Below are 17,566 nucleotides of genomic sequence, written 5' to 3' on the forward strand. Positions count from 1 at the left end.
AGCGCATCTTCGCCTGTCTAATTATATGTTGATCGACAGTGACTTGTTAGTCCATGTTATGCAACTTTTTTTGTAAACTTGGCAAAGGTCAGGGTGTTCAGAAAGCTCCTTCCATGTGATGGGAGTGAGACGAGGCGTCAACAGAGAGATTTTTATTGTGTCTGTGTGTGATTGTGCCTGCAGCTCATAAACCTGCAGCTCCTATAAATAGTTCTCAGTGTGTGTTTGACATGATTAAAGAAGGCGTTTTAGCAGTTCAGGGTAATGTCTGTTCTGATACATTGACCCATTCTCCTGTATTAGTGCTAATGGACATCCAAAGACCTGACAGCACTTAGTTCACCTTCCTCTCTTCATCCAGCAGACCCTAATTCATTAATTGTGTAAAATCCAACATTGTCACCCATTTATTTCACACCACTCACGCTCCCTTTTTTCTTCTTCGACATTTTCGCCTTTGATGTGTCTCCTTATTGGCTTTTCCCTCTCCCCTCTTTTTCTTTCACCTTCCTTTTCACCTTGTTAACACTTCCAGTTGTTGTTGTCACTCGGCTGCTGTGGTCTCAAAATGTTCCCTTTAGCTTCGGCTGATAATTTGTCTCCGTGCCTGCTTGCCCCTAATTCCCACAAAGATAGCATTAACTAATAAGGATGGCGTTTGTTGTCACACACTTTAATCTATGGGATTTTTTTTATTTTATGATTTGCTCTCATTTAATGGTTAGAAAATGGAGCTGGCCAAGCAGATCCCAAGTAAGCACTGGAGGGGAACTCCAGGTGTCACAGAAATGGAAAGTGATTGTGACGAATGGAGGATTTTGGGAAGGAAATGTTCAACCAAACAGAAAAGGCAGTCTGGTCTCAGCTGGCAGGGAGAACTAAAAGAGAGGGACAAAGAAAAAGAGAAAGAGACACGCTAAGTAGTAATACATTAACAAGCAGTGTCTCTGAGATAAAGAGCTGTGGGCCTGTGTGGACATCTATCCCTGCATAACCTTTCAGTTTAAAACATTGTCTCCGTATAGCTCTCAGTGGTGCTGTGCGTTTACTCTCTGCTGCTACATTAACGTTAGCGATGTCTCTGTCCTTACATATCCTCTGCATTAAATATGAAAACGGGGTCTAGAGTCTAAACTATGCGTTGGCGTTACTCAGAGCAGAGAAAATGGATCGGCTGGTTCTGCAATTAAATACTGATTTAGATTTTTTCTCAATATAGAAACACCCAGGAAATATAATGATCCTTTACGTTTATATTGTATTTTTCATTATTTCAGCTTTGTTTGGCTTTCTTTCCATTAGTTGGGCTTGGGTGGATGGCTGGAGATGAGCCTTGGCCTCCATGGGTACACTGTAAAAAATAATCTGTCAAATGTACGGTCAAATACCGGCAGCTGTGGTTGCCAGAACTTCACCGTAAAAAATACAGTGAGTGGGTTTTCTACTGTAAATTTAAATGTAAATATCTTTATGTAAATAACTTAACATAAAAATGTTATATTTTTACAGCAAAACTGTGTGTTTCCTACAGTGTATGACAGTAAAAGTTAAAGTTTTGTGCTATTCTTTGATTTACGGTAATTAAGAGTGTCTACTACGGTGATACGCAATTTTCAAATGTACGCCCTATTTCTCATGAAGTTTGACAATGTATGACTGTAATTTCTACAAACATTTTTACAGTGTAGGTCAGACCAGCACATACTGGTACTCTGATAAACCCTAAGACCACACCCCTTTTTTGGGGGGATGGAAAGTTAGAGCTTCTATAGATGTCAATGCATTGGGACTTGTTTGGATTTGAATTTTGAAGGTCATATGCGTTTTTTTTCCTCTTAACCCATGTAGACCTAAAACGGCTATAAAACCTCTGGGCGATTTTAAAATAAGCCCCTAAAACCTGAAGTTTTTCTGGAAATTCAACAGGAGTGTCAATGCTTCTACTAAATAATAGATTTTTCAGCCTCTGTAGCAGATAGAAATTAAATTCAAAAAGTATTTGAAAGCTTATACAAATACTACAAAACGATGTATCCTCTTGTCAGGCTTCAATGGGTTAAACTAAAAGGGCACTGAGAGATGGCAGGCCATGCCCAACCCTACAATGTTAACATAAATCATTTGTGTATCCACCCTGTGATTCGGAGCCACTCCAACTTTTAATGGGTTCTCCCTTGCCTTCTTCGTGCCCATCTAAGCCATGGAAGTTTCCCAACTTGGAATCGCTTAACATTGTCCAGAGGAAATGAATGGGACCTTCAGTCCAAAAACCAAAGGTGCCAGGAATGAATTAGCTCCTCCAGATCCACAACTCTTTCCATTTTTTATGATAAGGGTTGGTCTATCTCAAGATATTCTTTTTAAATTGAGCATTCTGTCTTCTTCAATGAATTTTGCTTGATCAAATAAATGAGTAGTCAGTTAGTAAAACGTTTCATGTGCCGGTTGTAGATATTTTCTGTTTTACAAGGACTCCAAACGTCCCGCTCTTGTAAATGTAATGACATATTTTTTTTTTTAATTGAGCATGTTATAGTGCTGCCAATCCATGTGAACAGAAGGTACAACCCTGATTCCAAAGTAGTTCAGACACTGTATGAAACAGAAACAAAATGTATCAAATTCAGATTTCAAAATGATTGCATTCTGTTTCAAATACATTTTAGAGTGACCGCTTCCCAAATCTTCTGTAATCGGGATTGTTCTTGTACTCGTAAGATAGATCACACGGATATATTTGGCTAAAGGTTTCCAAAAAGTTAAAGATGTCACAACTTTTAGGGGTTTTCCAAGTGCCTTGATCTTTGACTTGGACGGATCAAGTCATTTAATCCATCCAACTGTGGATAAGCATGTTGCAGCATGCTTGTGTAACCAGCGATACAGCTGGGAGGGTGACAGTAATTGCACCTTTAAATTTAGGATGGCCTGTCTATTCTTAAGGTGCTGAATATACTTTTTATCTTGATGATACAAACCTCCAATATTCAGTTAGCGTTTTAGTCCAGGGATCACTCCACCTTATTGTAGGACTTATTATTCTATTCCCTTTCCCTCTTCCCCTGGATATTCCCCCGCCTTTCTTCTTTTATATTAAGTATAAAGAGGGTCACAATAAGGTGATGGCCTTCAGGTGAGTAACTACAGTTATTCATTATTTTGTCCCTCAAAGCTTGAATTACTTCACAGGGGTCTGGAAGCTATTACTGAACTCGGGGAAACATTAATTCCCATTATATGGAAAAACACGCTGGCTGTGCCCCATAAGCTGAGTGGGTCATTTCAACGGCTATTTCTGCTTCCTGTGACTCCTCTTCCAACTGACCAATATTGACTTGTGCTTTTTCCACAGCAAGCAGGTCGGCTGTGTTTTAGTGAAAGAGGGCTAGGAGGGAAAACACATTGACTTTTTTGACATTTGTGATATCTGTGAAGAGTGCGTTAGTCATTAGTGATTCATCACTGAGCCCCCTGGTTCCACCATTAGACCCAGTGCTGAGGACCGGGAGCTATGGGTCAGTGTGTTTGTGCCCCTGGCTCTCAGTCAGGAGCTGTTGTGGCCAGCGTTGAGTGCACTTTGTTGCGTTAGGGTCCTCCAGAGTGAGCTTTTTATTCCAGCGGAGATTGGATTCTATGAAAGAGGACGGAGCGACAGATTGAATTTGGCAACAAATACAAAACCCCAGGCACATCCAGACATGCAAACACAGACAACTAGGTATGGATGTTTGCACTCCTATACAACCTTGCACACACACCCACAAAAATGCTCACGTAGACTGTCAAACACACACTCACGTATGCTGTGTCCAGGCTGTGTGGCTGTTGGAGCAGAGCTGAGTATCAGCAGCCCAGCTCTGACAGCTTATCCTGGGCCACGGCGCTAGGGACAAGGGGGGTGGAGGATTAACCTCCATGTTTAATAGAAAAGGGAGGGAGGGAGGGGGAGAGAAAGAGATGGAGGGATTTAGAAGCAGTGCTGCCATTACAGGCCGTTTACAGTGGAGCGAGGGATAGCCAGTTAATCCTGTTTACTTTCTATAGCCTCTGAGATTTCCGTGTGTGTGTATATGTGTGTTTTTGGGCTGTGTGTGTATAGAGAGACCTTCACTATCAGACACAAGACAGAGGTGACTGAGAGAGAGAGAGAGAGAGAGACACAGAGAGAGAGAGAGAGAGTTGATTGAGTGAGGTCATGAAGCCATACAATAAACCAAGCCACTTAATTCCCAAAATGACTGCAGTGGGAACACAAACCCTACGGATATGTCTGGACTCATTGCCTCTGCAGTGCTCATAGGGATCATGGGATTTGGAGTTGAAGGAGGTATTGCCTTTATAAAAGTCAGTTTAACATTTTTGTGCCTCAAGTTAATCAAGTGAGTTATACCTCTAGCAGCAGCAGCTGGGAGACGTGTTAGAGCGAAGGGTTCACCAGCTCTCTCTGCTTTAGCTCATATAAAAACAAATAGCCATCACAAAGATGCAATGGCCAATCCAATGCTCAGTTATGTCTATAGGTTGTTGTGGTTGATACCACTTGTTACACAGATTTAACGTAAAATAACCATTTTGGAACACTCAAGAACTGATTGAAAAAAATATAAATATTTCCTCTAAAATACCACATTGAGTCTCCCAGACCTTGTGTAAAAATAGCATTCTTTGGACATTGGGTGGTGAGCAATCCAGCCAAACAATCTCTGAATGGCCCCTTATTAAGTTTCCTGAGGCTGTGATTATCCTAGAGGTCACAACAGGTCATTTTATAGTTTAAAAAATTTGAAATTACAATGAAATTACTAATAGGGACTGGGGACTAACATCATCACATGAATACAGCTTGGCTCATTAAATCTACAAGAGTCCTAGCCTTCAAGTGATCCAATTAAGGCAATAAATGGACTGTTTAGGGACCCTCCATAAATATTCAAATACAGTAGCTGCAAAAACACTTTTTGCACTATGTTCCCCCCCAAACTGCATTGGATTGGCATAAAGTAGAACCAATTTTCATCCAGATGTCTTGAATGAAAATCTCTTTAGAAGAGAGGTCAAGGGACCCCTTTAGGTTTAACCTCACCAAAATGTTGCCAACAAAGCTTTGTTTAGCCCCCTTCCCGGTAAGACATCCCAACATGGTTGGTTAACAGATTCCTCAGGTCTTTAGTTTCAGCTTTAAAATGCCACTTAAAGACAGTAATGACCGAGATCTTGTTATAATCAGACCGAGTTGTCCTAGCTCTTGATGTTTGACGTTGCTGACCCAGCTGACCCACCAAAAGGTTGCTAGGGCCAAGTCGTTGCCCTAGTGACAAAGATTCCATCGAAAGGTTCTATTAGTTGTCAGTTAATTGCCTCAGCCTTTCTGGTAGCATGCACAAAGTTGGCTCCGTTAATAGTGAAGGACAAGCGTTACTTACCTTGTTGTCTGCTGGAATGCTTGCGATGTGCGTTGCAAAAATATGTTGTGCATAATCTACAATGGTGTAGATATTATCATATATTGTCAAAATGAACCAAATAAAGTATTGTTGGCAAAAGTAATAACCTTCTGATATTCTCAAGAGCTTTAAATGATTCTTTGACCCAGAAAATGTATTTTGTGACACCAAGATTGACCTTTTAAGTGGCTTGGAAGATATACTGGTTCTCATAGATTTTATATGGGTGCCACCTCCGATCCGCAATCTTGATGAAGTGGCTCCTACCAAAAATTGAAACCTATGGTCATAGAGAGCATGTGGAAAAAACTTGGTGCTTTTTTGTCCGGCGTGTCCCCTTTCTTCTCAAATCTGGTCCTAAGCCGCCGGACTATTAGGTTGGAAGGGGCGTCTACCCCCCCCCCCCCCCCCCCCCCCTCTTACAACCACCATTGCTCTTCAGTTCGGTTCTGTCAGCACATAAGACTGCTGTCCCAGTTGCATTGCCATGGGAATGAACCAAAGTTTTCAAGCCCCTCTCTCCAACTTGTTTTCATGGTTACAATAGGATTCATGGCTTGTGCTCGCCTAAGCAGGTAACCAGAAATGCAAGCGAGAAGGTGAGTGGTTCAAACAGCAGCTGAGACCTTGATCCAGTCAGTGGGGATGAGGACACACACACACACACACACACACACACACACACACACAGCGACACATCGGCTAGGAGGAGAGGAGATGGCTTCTGCATTTCCATAACTCATTTATAAAGCAATTACTGCATCAAAGCAGGAACAATTTGTGAAGTGATCTCTGCTTCTGCTGTAAAGGATTCCTCGCTGCTTCTTTTACCTGCCAGGCTAACTGCTCTTGGCCCAGTCATTCTCATGAAATGATTGGGTCTACTTGAGTCTGTTTCCGCCGCTGTCATTAGCACTCACCGGCACCTAATCAGAATAAAAATATCTCACAGCTAAGTCTATTATTTAGAATTAATGGCCAAAGTGCCTGATTTGACTGTGTAAGGACAATGGGGATGATTGAGGCGCTACAAGATGGCAGCTCATATTTTAACTTATTATAACTTAACCAGAGACTCCGTGAAGAAGGAAAACAAGGCCTGCCCTAGATGGAGCAACACTACAAGGTTACAGTATGCAAATATGTTGCACTTGTCAACTGTAATTAAAAGATGAGGGTTGCTAAAATTTATGAGGGGACCCTGCGTGGAATCACATTAGAATCTTTGGATCCCTCATCGCATTAATTGAAGGTTAGTTAGTGACAAGGGAGACGGTAAGAGAGTAAACAGGTGAAGTGATTTAGTGTGGTTTCCCTGGCTCAACATGCATAATGGCTGAGCGTGGGTGTGACACATTTGCTGGCTAATTAGATTTTTTAAAACTTAGTAGAAAGGGTTGTTTTGGCTGCACTGGCGTTTTTGATACAGTCCAAGAATTGCTATTTCCAGTTATGCTCAGGGGGTCAAGAAAAGTTTTGACTCTGATTTAATTTCATATTTTCTTGCTAAGTGAAATACAAATTGTGTTCAAAGCTAGTAATGGAGGGTAAACTGTCTTTTTGGTGTCCTCTTGATTTAAATGAGATAGCTGTTCTAGTGTATCTGTGAGTGGAAGTGAATATTGGTGCTTCAGGGTTTAATTTAGAATTTTGCCTCAACCAGCAGTGCAAAACACATATAGTATGTAAAAAAAAAAAACAGGAGAAGGCCAGCACTTGATATGATGACTTTACATTTTAAGTCTCTGTGTCAGCTCTCCAGGTTGTCACACGCTGACGGCAGACTTCCAGTTTGTCTTGAGGCCACAGAATCCAGCCTGTCAAGTTAAAGCCTGGAGGCTTTGCACAATTGATTTAGTTGAAACATATCACAGCCAGTATTTACCTTGTGCCATGACAGCAAAACAGACGAGTGAATAGCAGGAACAGTAGATTAGCAGGATGTGGAGTTTTACATCCTTCAGTGGTCTGCTGCTGGTGTGTAACTGTACCTGTGTGGGGACCAAAGGAGCATATGACTGTTGAGTCTGAAAATGCCATCTTTTCAGGAATAATTCAGCTTTTCATTTGCATTTTCACAGCCTATGTGGGACTATGAGACCCGATGCAAAAATACCTGACTCCAAGAGTGATGATGATTACCCACGACTGTATGCATTAAATACAAACAGCTGTCTCATATAGAAGTCTGAGCCTGGCCTTAACAGAAGCAACTGGAATAGTTGTGTGATCATATTGCTGAAACAACCTACATGACTTCTATCTTTTCCTGACAAGAGTCTCTATGGTCCTCTGATATAAATCTATAAAACCCTTTAAGAAAGAGGTTGGCCTGGGCGGATGGGTCAACAGTGTTGACGTCCCATTTCCTGGGAACTTTTGTTAAAGAAATGATCACCTATTTGAGTTCATCGGCTAATGTATTAGCTAACAGTTGCTTATGAAAACATAGAGCCGATATGAAGTCGTGTTTCTGGCCACCTGATGAATGTAGTTTCCAATCCTCACTCTCTTTATAGCTCTGTTTTGCTGTCAAACAACTAGTTCCAGGAATAACTGGCTAGCTTTAGCTGCTTCATTCCCGTAGTAGCTACTTGCTAACCTTGCTAGCCTGTCACGTGTCTGGTGCTGAACAGGTAGAATACAACCTGTGTGTTTAGAGATTTTTTCCAAAAACCAGCAGCTCATCTAAGCAAGAGCGAACCAAAACAATGAAGTTATGGACTGTAAAACAAAAAAGAATAGGCTTGAACGATTCAAAGAGCTCACAGGAAGTCTGTGTGAATCCTTTCACATACACGTGGTTATTTGATCCACATTGATTATATAATAATGATAATAATAGCAGCTTTAACCAAGAAGATTTGAGTTTGTCTAGCGCTTGAAAAACAAATTAAATCAGACATCAGAGTAGCTCTCCTTAGTGTTTACTGCTAATTCGCAAATGTTAGCATGCTAGCACGCTAAATGAAAGCAGTAAACACCTGCTTAACACCAGAATATATTGTCATTGAGAGGATGTTAGAATATCGACATTAACTTCTGGTTAAAAGTGCTGCTGTAAGTACATCCTCACAGAGCAGAGTGTCTTTTTAAGCTTGGTTTGTAGGTGTAAATATCGCTCTATTTCAGCTAGCGTCTAGCATTTTAAATCATCCATCCTTTGAGGCGATCTAGATGATAACTTTATCAAGGGACACTTGTGATTGTACATGTAAATATTCAGAAAAACTTGTATTTTCTGTAGTCATTGTTAAAAAAGCAAGCCAACAAAAGCTTTCAAGGCAGCATTGGCTATTGGTCCAGGGAATTATTCTGCCTCCAGCTAAGCTCTGCCCACAAGCAAACATCATATTATTTCCTCACAGAAATGGGTTTTATAGAATATTTAAGCCTTCCTGTACTCATAAAGAAAATGCATTTGCAGAACTACTCAGGAAAAAAATGTGGTGTAATTTCCTTCCAATAGAGAAGGAAATGGGAGTAAATGGGTAGTTAGGGACAGGTGGACATTGAGTGAAAGAGGAGGATTGTAGACAGTGACTGCTGAGGAGTGAGTGAGAGCTGAAGGTAGGGAGGGAGAGGAGGAGAATGGGAGACACAGAGAGGCAGAGGAGGGGAGGGAGGAGGAGGAGGATAGGTAGGAGTGGAGGGAGGAGGAGTGTCAGTGAGAGGAGATAAGTAGGTTAAACTTCCTGAGCTGAAAATAGCTATCTTCTCCATCACATGGTAGCCAAGCTGCCCAGGGGAGCCTGGCCATATACAGCAGAGCCTTAGCACACTCTTTCTAATCTCTACTCTCTCTCTCTCTCTCTCTCTCTCTCTCTCTCTCTCTCTCTCTCTCTCTGTGCTTTCCTCTCCTCTCACACATAAAACACATCCCGGTACCCCAGCCAACTGCAGCGTAATACCACTCTACCTATTTAGAGCAGGGCATTTGTGTGACACTGTATCCTCAGGCCTGATGTGTTGTATTTGTGTGTCTGTTTGTGTAGGTGTCTCCTTTTTTTTTTTTTTCTTGTCCTCTTTTTTAGCATCCTTCTACGTTATGAAATTAGGCGCTTAATCTCATCGCACACACATAACCTTACCCTGCTAATTAAGAAAACACTGTTAGACAAATTGACACAATAAGGAGCTGCGGGACAATTTGTGCATGTACAGTATATCGAGTAAATTACAAGTAAGAGTGTCATTTATTCCATTACTTGGCTAATTTCAGACAAACCAAAAGAGACAGAGGAAGAAAAGGGATTGAATCAGCTTGTGAGCGTGTGCTACTCCATGTTGGATCTGTCAGGCCGTAAAAACACAAGCGCCCTCGTCTCCTTTGACCTTCTTCACTACGTGATATCAAACACACTTAGTCTCTCCGAGGCCTTTCCTTTCTCCTGAAGCAGATGCTTGTCATATCCCCTCTCTCTCTCTTTTATTTATCTGTGTCTTTCCTTTTCTTATGAGGCGGTTTTGATTATGTTTCACCTTTATTCTTCTCCCAGTGTCTTTGTGCGTGCACCATATTGGTATTCCAGTCTATTCCACCTTCCTCTGGAGGACTTGGCTTCCTTTGATGGGCCAAGGAAAACCACTAAAAGAGGCGCTTTGACACTCTTGTTTTCTTTCCTCTCTATCTGTTTCCTCCCCCTCCCACTCTTCACTTTCTCTTCGTTGTCCTTAACTCTTCCCACTCCATCTCTCTCTCTGAATTTCTCTCCTACTCCTTCTTTTCAGTTTGCATTCTTTATCTCTCTCTGAAGTCCTCTCTTTTCCTCCCTCCTCTGCCTTTCAGCTCATCTTGAATAGTCACACACAGGCGCGTGCTTGCTTAAACACTGACTTTCAATTACTTGGCACATCTGCCTGGACGTGCCTTTGTGTGCGAGTATTTGCTTTAAAAGACACCTTGTGCAGTGTGTGTGTACAGTGATAAATCTTTGGGATGAAAGGGAAGGCGAGCCACCCTAGGAGGTAAATTGAGGTAAATTGTGTGATTGAGAACTTTAAAGCAGGCCAAACATTAAGCCCATTTGGGACACGGCGGGGTGTATGCTCTCCACGCCGCTTCATTTGTCTGTTCCTCATCCTTTCAAAGGCACACCTCAGGAGAGAGGCAAAACCCAGGTCCTCTGTACATCATGACCTAAATCGCTTAATTATGTGCTATGGTCTAGTGCTTTTACCCTTGTGCATGTGAAATTATACAATGGGTCTGAATAGGCGCACACCAGGCTCCTGGACCACATTCTTTACCTCTGCAATTGGTTTTTACCTGAATAAGTCCTCATTACAGTCTCCCAGTTAACTACTGTAGGTTGAAACTATAATTACAATTATAGGGTCGGCAGGTGATGCTGGAGAAGAACATAAAAGTGGCCAAGACGCTTATAACAAATAGCAACTTTGACATTACACACGGTGTAATTACGTGTTATTATCCAGCTCCATCTAACAGACTTAATTACATGTAATGAGCAGGTCCAATTAAAAGGGGCTACCAAAGGGATTACAGCTCAGGAAGTGTAAGAGTTAATAGAAACCAAAGCCTACTGTAAGTGCCAAGCAGGAAATGTGCCAACAATTAATCTGTTGAATAAGAATCCAATAGGATTTATTAACAGTTGTTGCACTACATAACACATCTATCTATCTATCTATCTATCTATCTATCTATCTATCTATCTATCTATCTATCTATCTATCTATCTATCTATCTATCTATCTATCTATCTATCTATCTATCTATCTATCTATCTATCCATCCATCCATCCATCCATCCATCCATCCATCCATCCATCCATCCATCCATCCATCCATCCATCCATCCATCCATCCATCCATCCATCCATCCATCCATCCATCCATCCATCCATCCATCCATCCATCCATCCATCCATCCATCCATCCATCCATCCATCCATCCATCCATCCATCCATCCATCCATCTATCTATCTATCTATCTATCTATCTATCTATCTATCTATCTATCTATCTATCTATCTATCTATCTATCTATCTATCTATCTATCTATCTATCTATCTATCTATCTATCTATCTATCTATCTATCTATCTATCTATCTATCTATCTATCTATCTATCTATCTATCTATCTATCTATCTATCTATCTATCTATCTATCTACTCCATCCATCCATCCATCCATCCATCCATCCATCTCTATACGTGGGTTCATCCTGCATGTTGCTGCCAATTTAAAACTAGTTTCACAACATTTATAGTATTTTTCTATAGGTAATGTTGTTTTGCAGAGAAAGTTTCCCAGAGAACTCAAACTGGTCTGGAGCTGCTCCATAGACAATGAATGTGAGAGTGATTTTATGGAGCCACAGAATGTTTGTTTTTCCTTTTTATACCCAAATGAGCTTTATTCTATTGTTGTGTTCTCAGTTGTGAAACAGAAAATGTTCCCATATACTCTGAACCCCTGGGTGCTTTCAGTGTCATCTCTAACATTTTCCCAATGCATTGTCTATGTTGCAGATTCACACTTGATGAGAGCAGAGTGTTAGCACTGTTGGTTTTGGAAGAGATTTGTTAATGTTTACTCATATTTTTGGGCCATTTTCTTCGACCATAGGGATAATATACAGTCATGGAAAAAATATTAGATCACCTTTGTTTTCTGGTTCGACTAAAAGTACATTTGTTTGGACACATGTAATGGTAACAACAAAAATAGCTCATAAGAGTTTAATTTAAGAGCTGATATCTAGCCATGGTTTTCTTGATATGTATGATTTTGGTTATTATCAAGAAAACCATGGAAAATGGCTAAATATCAGCTCTTAAATTAAACTCTTATGAGCTACTTTGTTATTATATTTGTCCAAACAAATGAACCTTTAGTTGTGCCAGAAAACAAAGGTGGTCTAATTTTTTATAAAGGATAAGTAAGATGAAAAAATAAAATAAGATAAAAAGATATATAATAATAATAATAATAAAAAAAAATAAAAAGTAAAAGTCAATAATGACAATGGAAAGTATATATATAAATATATATATATATATATATATATATATATATATATATATATAATAAAATAAAAAGCTAGATAAAAAAGATAAAACAATGAATAAATAATTAAGAACTAGAGCATGATAAAATATATATACATAGAAATAGACTAATAAATAGTAGCAAATAAATAAATAAATAAATAAATAAAAGAGAAGATGTAATAACACTAAGATGCATGAGCAGAAAAATCTCTAAAAATGGTTCAAGTAAAAGCGAAGATAAAAAGAAAAGTCTTCAGTTTGCTCTTGAAAATATGAGCATGTAAAGCAGTGTGAGGACGTGGGCCAAGCCAGGGTCAGTGTGGAAAATCTCTTGTGTTGCCATGTTAACGGTGCAATTAGTTCATGTTGTTGCTATTTATGGTATAATATCCTATTAACTATACTTTTCCTTCCTTTTCCTCAGAACATGGGTCCTAGCAGCATGCCCTCGGTGCCCCTCATGGTGGGCTGTGGGGTCTCCTGCACCGCTCTGCTCATCCTGCTGCTAATCTACGCTGCCTTCTGGAGGTACACACACAATCACAGGGCCAGCGGGGGTTCTCTGCCTCTGCTGTGGTTTTATTCTCTGGTTTTATTCTCTGGTTTTATTCTCTGGTTTTATTCTGGGGTTTTATTCTCTGGTTTTATTCTGAGGTTTTATTCTCTGGTTTTATTCTGAGGTTTTATTCTGAGGTTTTATTCTTTGGTTTTATTCTGAGGTTTTATTCTGGGGTTTTATTCTCTGGTTTTATTCTGGGGTTTTATTCTGGGGTTTTATTCTCTGGTTTTATTCTGAGGTTTTATTCTCTGGTTTTATTCTGGGGTTTTATTCTGGGGTTTTATTCTCTGGTTTTATTCTGGGGTTTTATTCTGAGGTTTTATTCTGAGGTTTTATTCTGGGGTTTTATTCTCTGGTTTTATTCTGGGGTTTTATTCTGGGGTTTTATTCTGGGGTTTTATTCTGGGGTTTTATTCTGAGGTTTTATTCTGGGGTTTTATTCTGGGGTTTTATTCTGAGGTTTTATTCTGTGGTTTTATTCTGGGGTTTTATTCTGAGGTTTTATTCTGTGGTTTTATTCTATGGTTTTATTCTGAGGTTTTATTCTCTGGTTTTATTCTCTGGTTTTAATATCTGGTTTTATTCTGGGGTTTTATTCTGGGGTTTTATTCTGAGGTTTTATTCTGGGGTTTTATTCTGAGGTTTTATTCTGGGGTTTTATTCTGAGGTTTTATTCTGGGGTTTTATTCTCTGGTTTTATTCTGGGGTTTTATTCTGGGGTTTTATTCTGAGGTTTTATTCTCTGGTTTTATTCTGGGGTTTTATTCTGAGGTTTTATTCTGAGGTTTTATTCTCTGGTTTTATTCTCTGGTTTTATTCTGGGGTTTTATTCTGAGGTTTTATTCTGGGGTTTTATTCTGGGGTTTTATTCTCTGGTTTTATTCTGGGGTTTTATTCTGTGGTTTTATTCTGGGGTTTTATTCTCTGGTTTTATTCTATGGTTTTATTCTGTGGTTTTTCACTTCACTGTCACGTCAACAACATATCTCAGCAGCGCCTTGAGGGAATTTCTACCAGTTTGGCACAAATGTCCACAGAACACATTTTCGTCCATGACATCAGAATTCATACGCTGATTATGACACATTTTTAACAAAATTTTGAAAAGTAAGAAAGTAGAAAAAATTCCATTAGCAATTATTTATGCTCATTTGAAGATTTGCATGGAAAAAGCTTGATGAAAACGCTGCTTTTTGATGATAATAAATCACATCCAAAAGGTCAAAGGTCAACTTCACTGTTCTGCAAAAACACTTTTCTTGCCATTATTTAATACCATAACTCAGAAACAGAAGGTAAGACGTGATCATATGTCACATTTGCTCTGATAGTGAACTGGTGACATTTATCCTCTGTGCTGCCTGGTTTAAGATGTGTTTTAATACATTTTATTAACCTTGGGAAAGGGTTAGAGAAAATTAGCCAAAGCTTATAAGAGAAGAACTGTAAGAGTGAAATGAATGTATGAAGCTGTGTTTGAGTTTTTATCACATGGCTAAAAGACAAACAAAAGTTTTTTGGGGATATCCAAGTGGGTTCTATGAGGTTAAATTCCTTCAGAGTCTCCACTTCATATATTCAATAAGTTTGGACAGACATTGAGTGGTTGGCGGAGGCGTACAGCCCTGAGGCATCATTCTAGTTCTGACAATCAGGCTGCTAGCAATACATAAAAAGTGCAGTTTGTGTGTGTCCTCTTCCGTGCCAAAACTCCAATGAGGCCTAATAAGGAACAAATGGTTCAACTACAGCAGGGGGGTGGTGATTAGGTTTTGGTAGCACACATGACAGATGGCAAAATCAAGCTAATGACTTTGTCCAATGTCCAAAAAGATGCTGTTCACTACGTCAATCTGTCATTAATACTTATCTCGCTCTCTCTCTCCCTCTCTCTCTCTCTCTCTCCCTCTCTCTCTCCCTCTCTCTCTCTCTCTATCCCTCTGCTCTGTAGGTACATACGTTCGGAGAGATCCATCATCTTGGTGAATTTCTGCCTCTCCATCTTGGCCTCCAACTTATTGATTCTGGTGGGACAATCACAAACGCTCAGCAAGGTGAGGCACAAATAAACACGCAGGGAAAGTTTTGTTCCCTTTGGATCTCAACAGTGAACCCAGTCAACACATTTCCAGTGTGATTGGAGTAATGGTGCTCTTCACAAAGCCTTTTATAAAGCCTGGAAACAGAATGTAGATAAGATTCATACAGTGGAGAGTGACTTGGCACTCAGCACTCTCAGGACTCTGACTAAGCAGGACTGCACAGTGTAGTGGTCAGTATCGATCAAAGAGAGGAACACAGCGGAGCCAGGTCCAACTCCTATTCTTCTAAACAATGTGTGCTTTATCAGACTCCCTTTTTCTCTTTGTCCTCTTTATTTTGCGGAGGTTTCATTTTCCTCTGCTGAATAGTCCGGAGAGATGATTCATTCTGACACCTCTCACTACCTTTTTTAAAAAACTTTTTAGTAAATGTCTCCAAAGGTTTTATCTCCCACTATCTCCTGACTTCCTTTCTCTCTGCAGGGCCTCTGTACTGTGACTGCTGCCTTCTTGCATTTCTTCTTCTTGGCGTCCTTCTGCTGGGTGCTGACGGAGGCGTGGCAGTCCTATCTGGCCGTCATTGGCAAAATGAGGTCACGACTCATTCGCAAGCGTTTCCTGTGCCTGGGCTGGGGTGAGTCTCTGTGCACTGATGACAATTGTAATAAATGGAATCATGCAGTCGTAACCTTTTTTTCAAAGGTTACTTTTTATGTTGACGGAATTAGCATTGCATGAAAGTACATTCCTCAACATTAACTTGGCCTGGCAACAACCTTCATAAGCTTGCCATTACTTATGGGAAAATGGGCTGAATATATTTTATTACTGCCTTTTGAAAGAGACTATTGAGTATGAAAGGAGGAAGGTGCTAATGTAAGGACTGGAGATCTGAACTGTCTTTGTGTGTTGAGGATTCTCAGCACAGCAAATGAAGACGCTGTCAGGAATTGTTTGCTGATTGAACTGCTGTTGCGTGACGCAAATTACTAACAGAGAGCAGCAATACAAGGTTTTTTTGATATGAAAATGTACCGGATTATGATGTTGTAAGTGTAGGCTGCATTATGCTTAATAACCCCTTGCTTGATTCTTATTTATATCCAATTTTTCTTTGCTCTATACTATTATGTGCTGCTTCAAGGACTCAATATCCTGAACGACATTCATTACAGTTTCTAATGTGATCTTACCTAATACAGACAAAGCTGGAGATGACTTTCTTTCATGTGTGCACACTCATAAAGGGTCACAGTTTACATTCAGGCCTCGGCTGCACATACACAGCTTTTTCTTCTTTTCCTTCCTTCGTTTGAAGAACAAAATCCCTCCCACGTAAGATCTGTTCTCAAACAAACCTCTGAAATGACGAGTCGACGGCAGGCCAAACCAACAGGTGGTGATGTCATCCTAACCTTGATCAATCATGCAAAGAAGAAGAAGATTATGTCAATCAGAAGCCTAAAAAAAGCCATTTCTCAGAATACTACCAGGCTGGAATCACACATTGATCGATCTGTAGCACATTCTGGGACCGTTAGCTCAGATGATCAGGTCCAAACGCTTGGCCTTCCTTCCTTCACAGTTACTGTATGTGTCAATATGTTAACGGTCCTATCAAGAAGGTCAGAAGGAACCAGAGCTATCTCATCCATTATCATTAGCCGCTTATCTAAACTGGGGTCATGGAGGGCTGGGGGGTAAACCTGGACAGGTCGCCAGACTATCACATAGAGACAGACAACCCTTCATGTTCCAATCCAGTCTCCTTTATTTATATAGCACCATTTTAGCAAACACAAGGTTTCCAAAGTGCTGCACAAACAATAAATACATAACACAATACAAAGAGATGTAGTAAACAATAGAACAGTAAGATGCAATAAGATAAAATAAATTAAAAATGGGATAAAAATAAATTAAATAAAATGTAAAATGTACTGCCCGCACAAAATAAAATATGCATGAATACAATAAAAAACAAAAAATCAACATAAAATCAACACTCTACGTGGTGTTAAAAGCCAACGAGAAGAGGTGGGTTTTAAGAAGAGATTTAAAATGAGACAGTGAGGAGGATGTCTGATGTGCAGCGGCAATTCATTCCAAAGTTTTGGAGCTGCGATGGCAAAAGCTGGTTCCCCTCTGAGCTTCAGCCCAGCTCTGGTTCTCTCAGGTTCTCCTTCCAGAGTTAAACAACAGTTAAACCGAAGCTGCATGTTTTTGGACTGTGTGAGGAAGACAGAGGAGCCAGGGAGAACATTCAAACTCCTCATTTATGATGCCTAAAAAAGAAGCTGCACACGTCTACCTTAAAAGCCAAAAACTTTGTTTACCTTGTCTACATGTCAACACTGAAAACAGATATGTTTCAAAAATCTTAACCATTGACTAAACTTTACAAAAACATGTTTTTCGGTGATCTAAAACACAGTATGTGCGGACCACCAGGTGTGGTGACCAGATGTTTGTGTTTGTCCTGGATTGTTTAAGCCAG

The 17,566-nt window shown here is 40.0% G+C and overlaps 1 protein-coding gene across 1 annotated transcript in view; it reads left to right on the forward strand.

Moving 5' to 3' along the window:
- adgrb2 (adhesion G protein-coupled receptor B2) overlaps positions 1-17,566 on the forward strand; it is a 290,118-nt gene that overhangs the window by 208,414 nt on the left and 64,138 nt on the right. Inside the window, exons 18-20 of the mRNA XM_059350350.1 lie at positions 12,893-12,996; positions 14,979-15,081; positions 15,553-15,703. Coding sequence (XP_059206333.1) covers positions 12,893-12,996; positions 14,979-15,081; positions 15,553-15,703 — 358 coding nt within the window. The remainder of the gene's footprint in view (positions 1-12,892; positions 12,997-14,978; positions 15,082-15,552; positions 15,704-17,566) is intronic.

Source organism: Centropristis striata, chromosome 14, assembly GCF_030273125.1.
Source record: "Centropristis striata isolate RG_2023a ecotype Rhode Island chromosome 14, C.striata_1.0, whole genome shotgun sequence".
Classification (NCBI taxonomy): Eukaryota; Metazoa; Chordata; class Actinopteri; order Perciformes; family Serranidae; genus Centropristis; species Centropristis striata.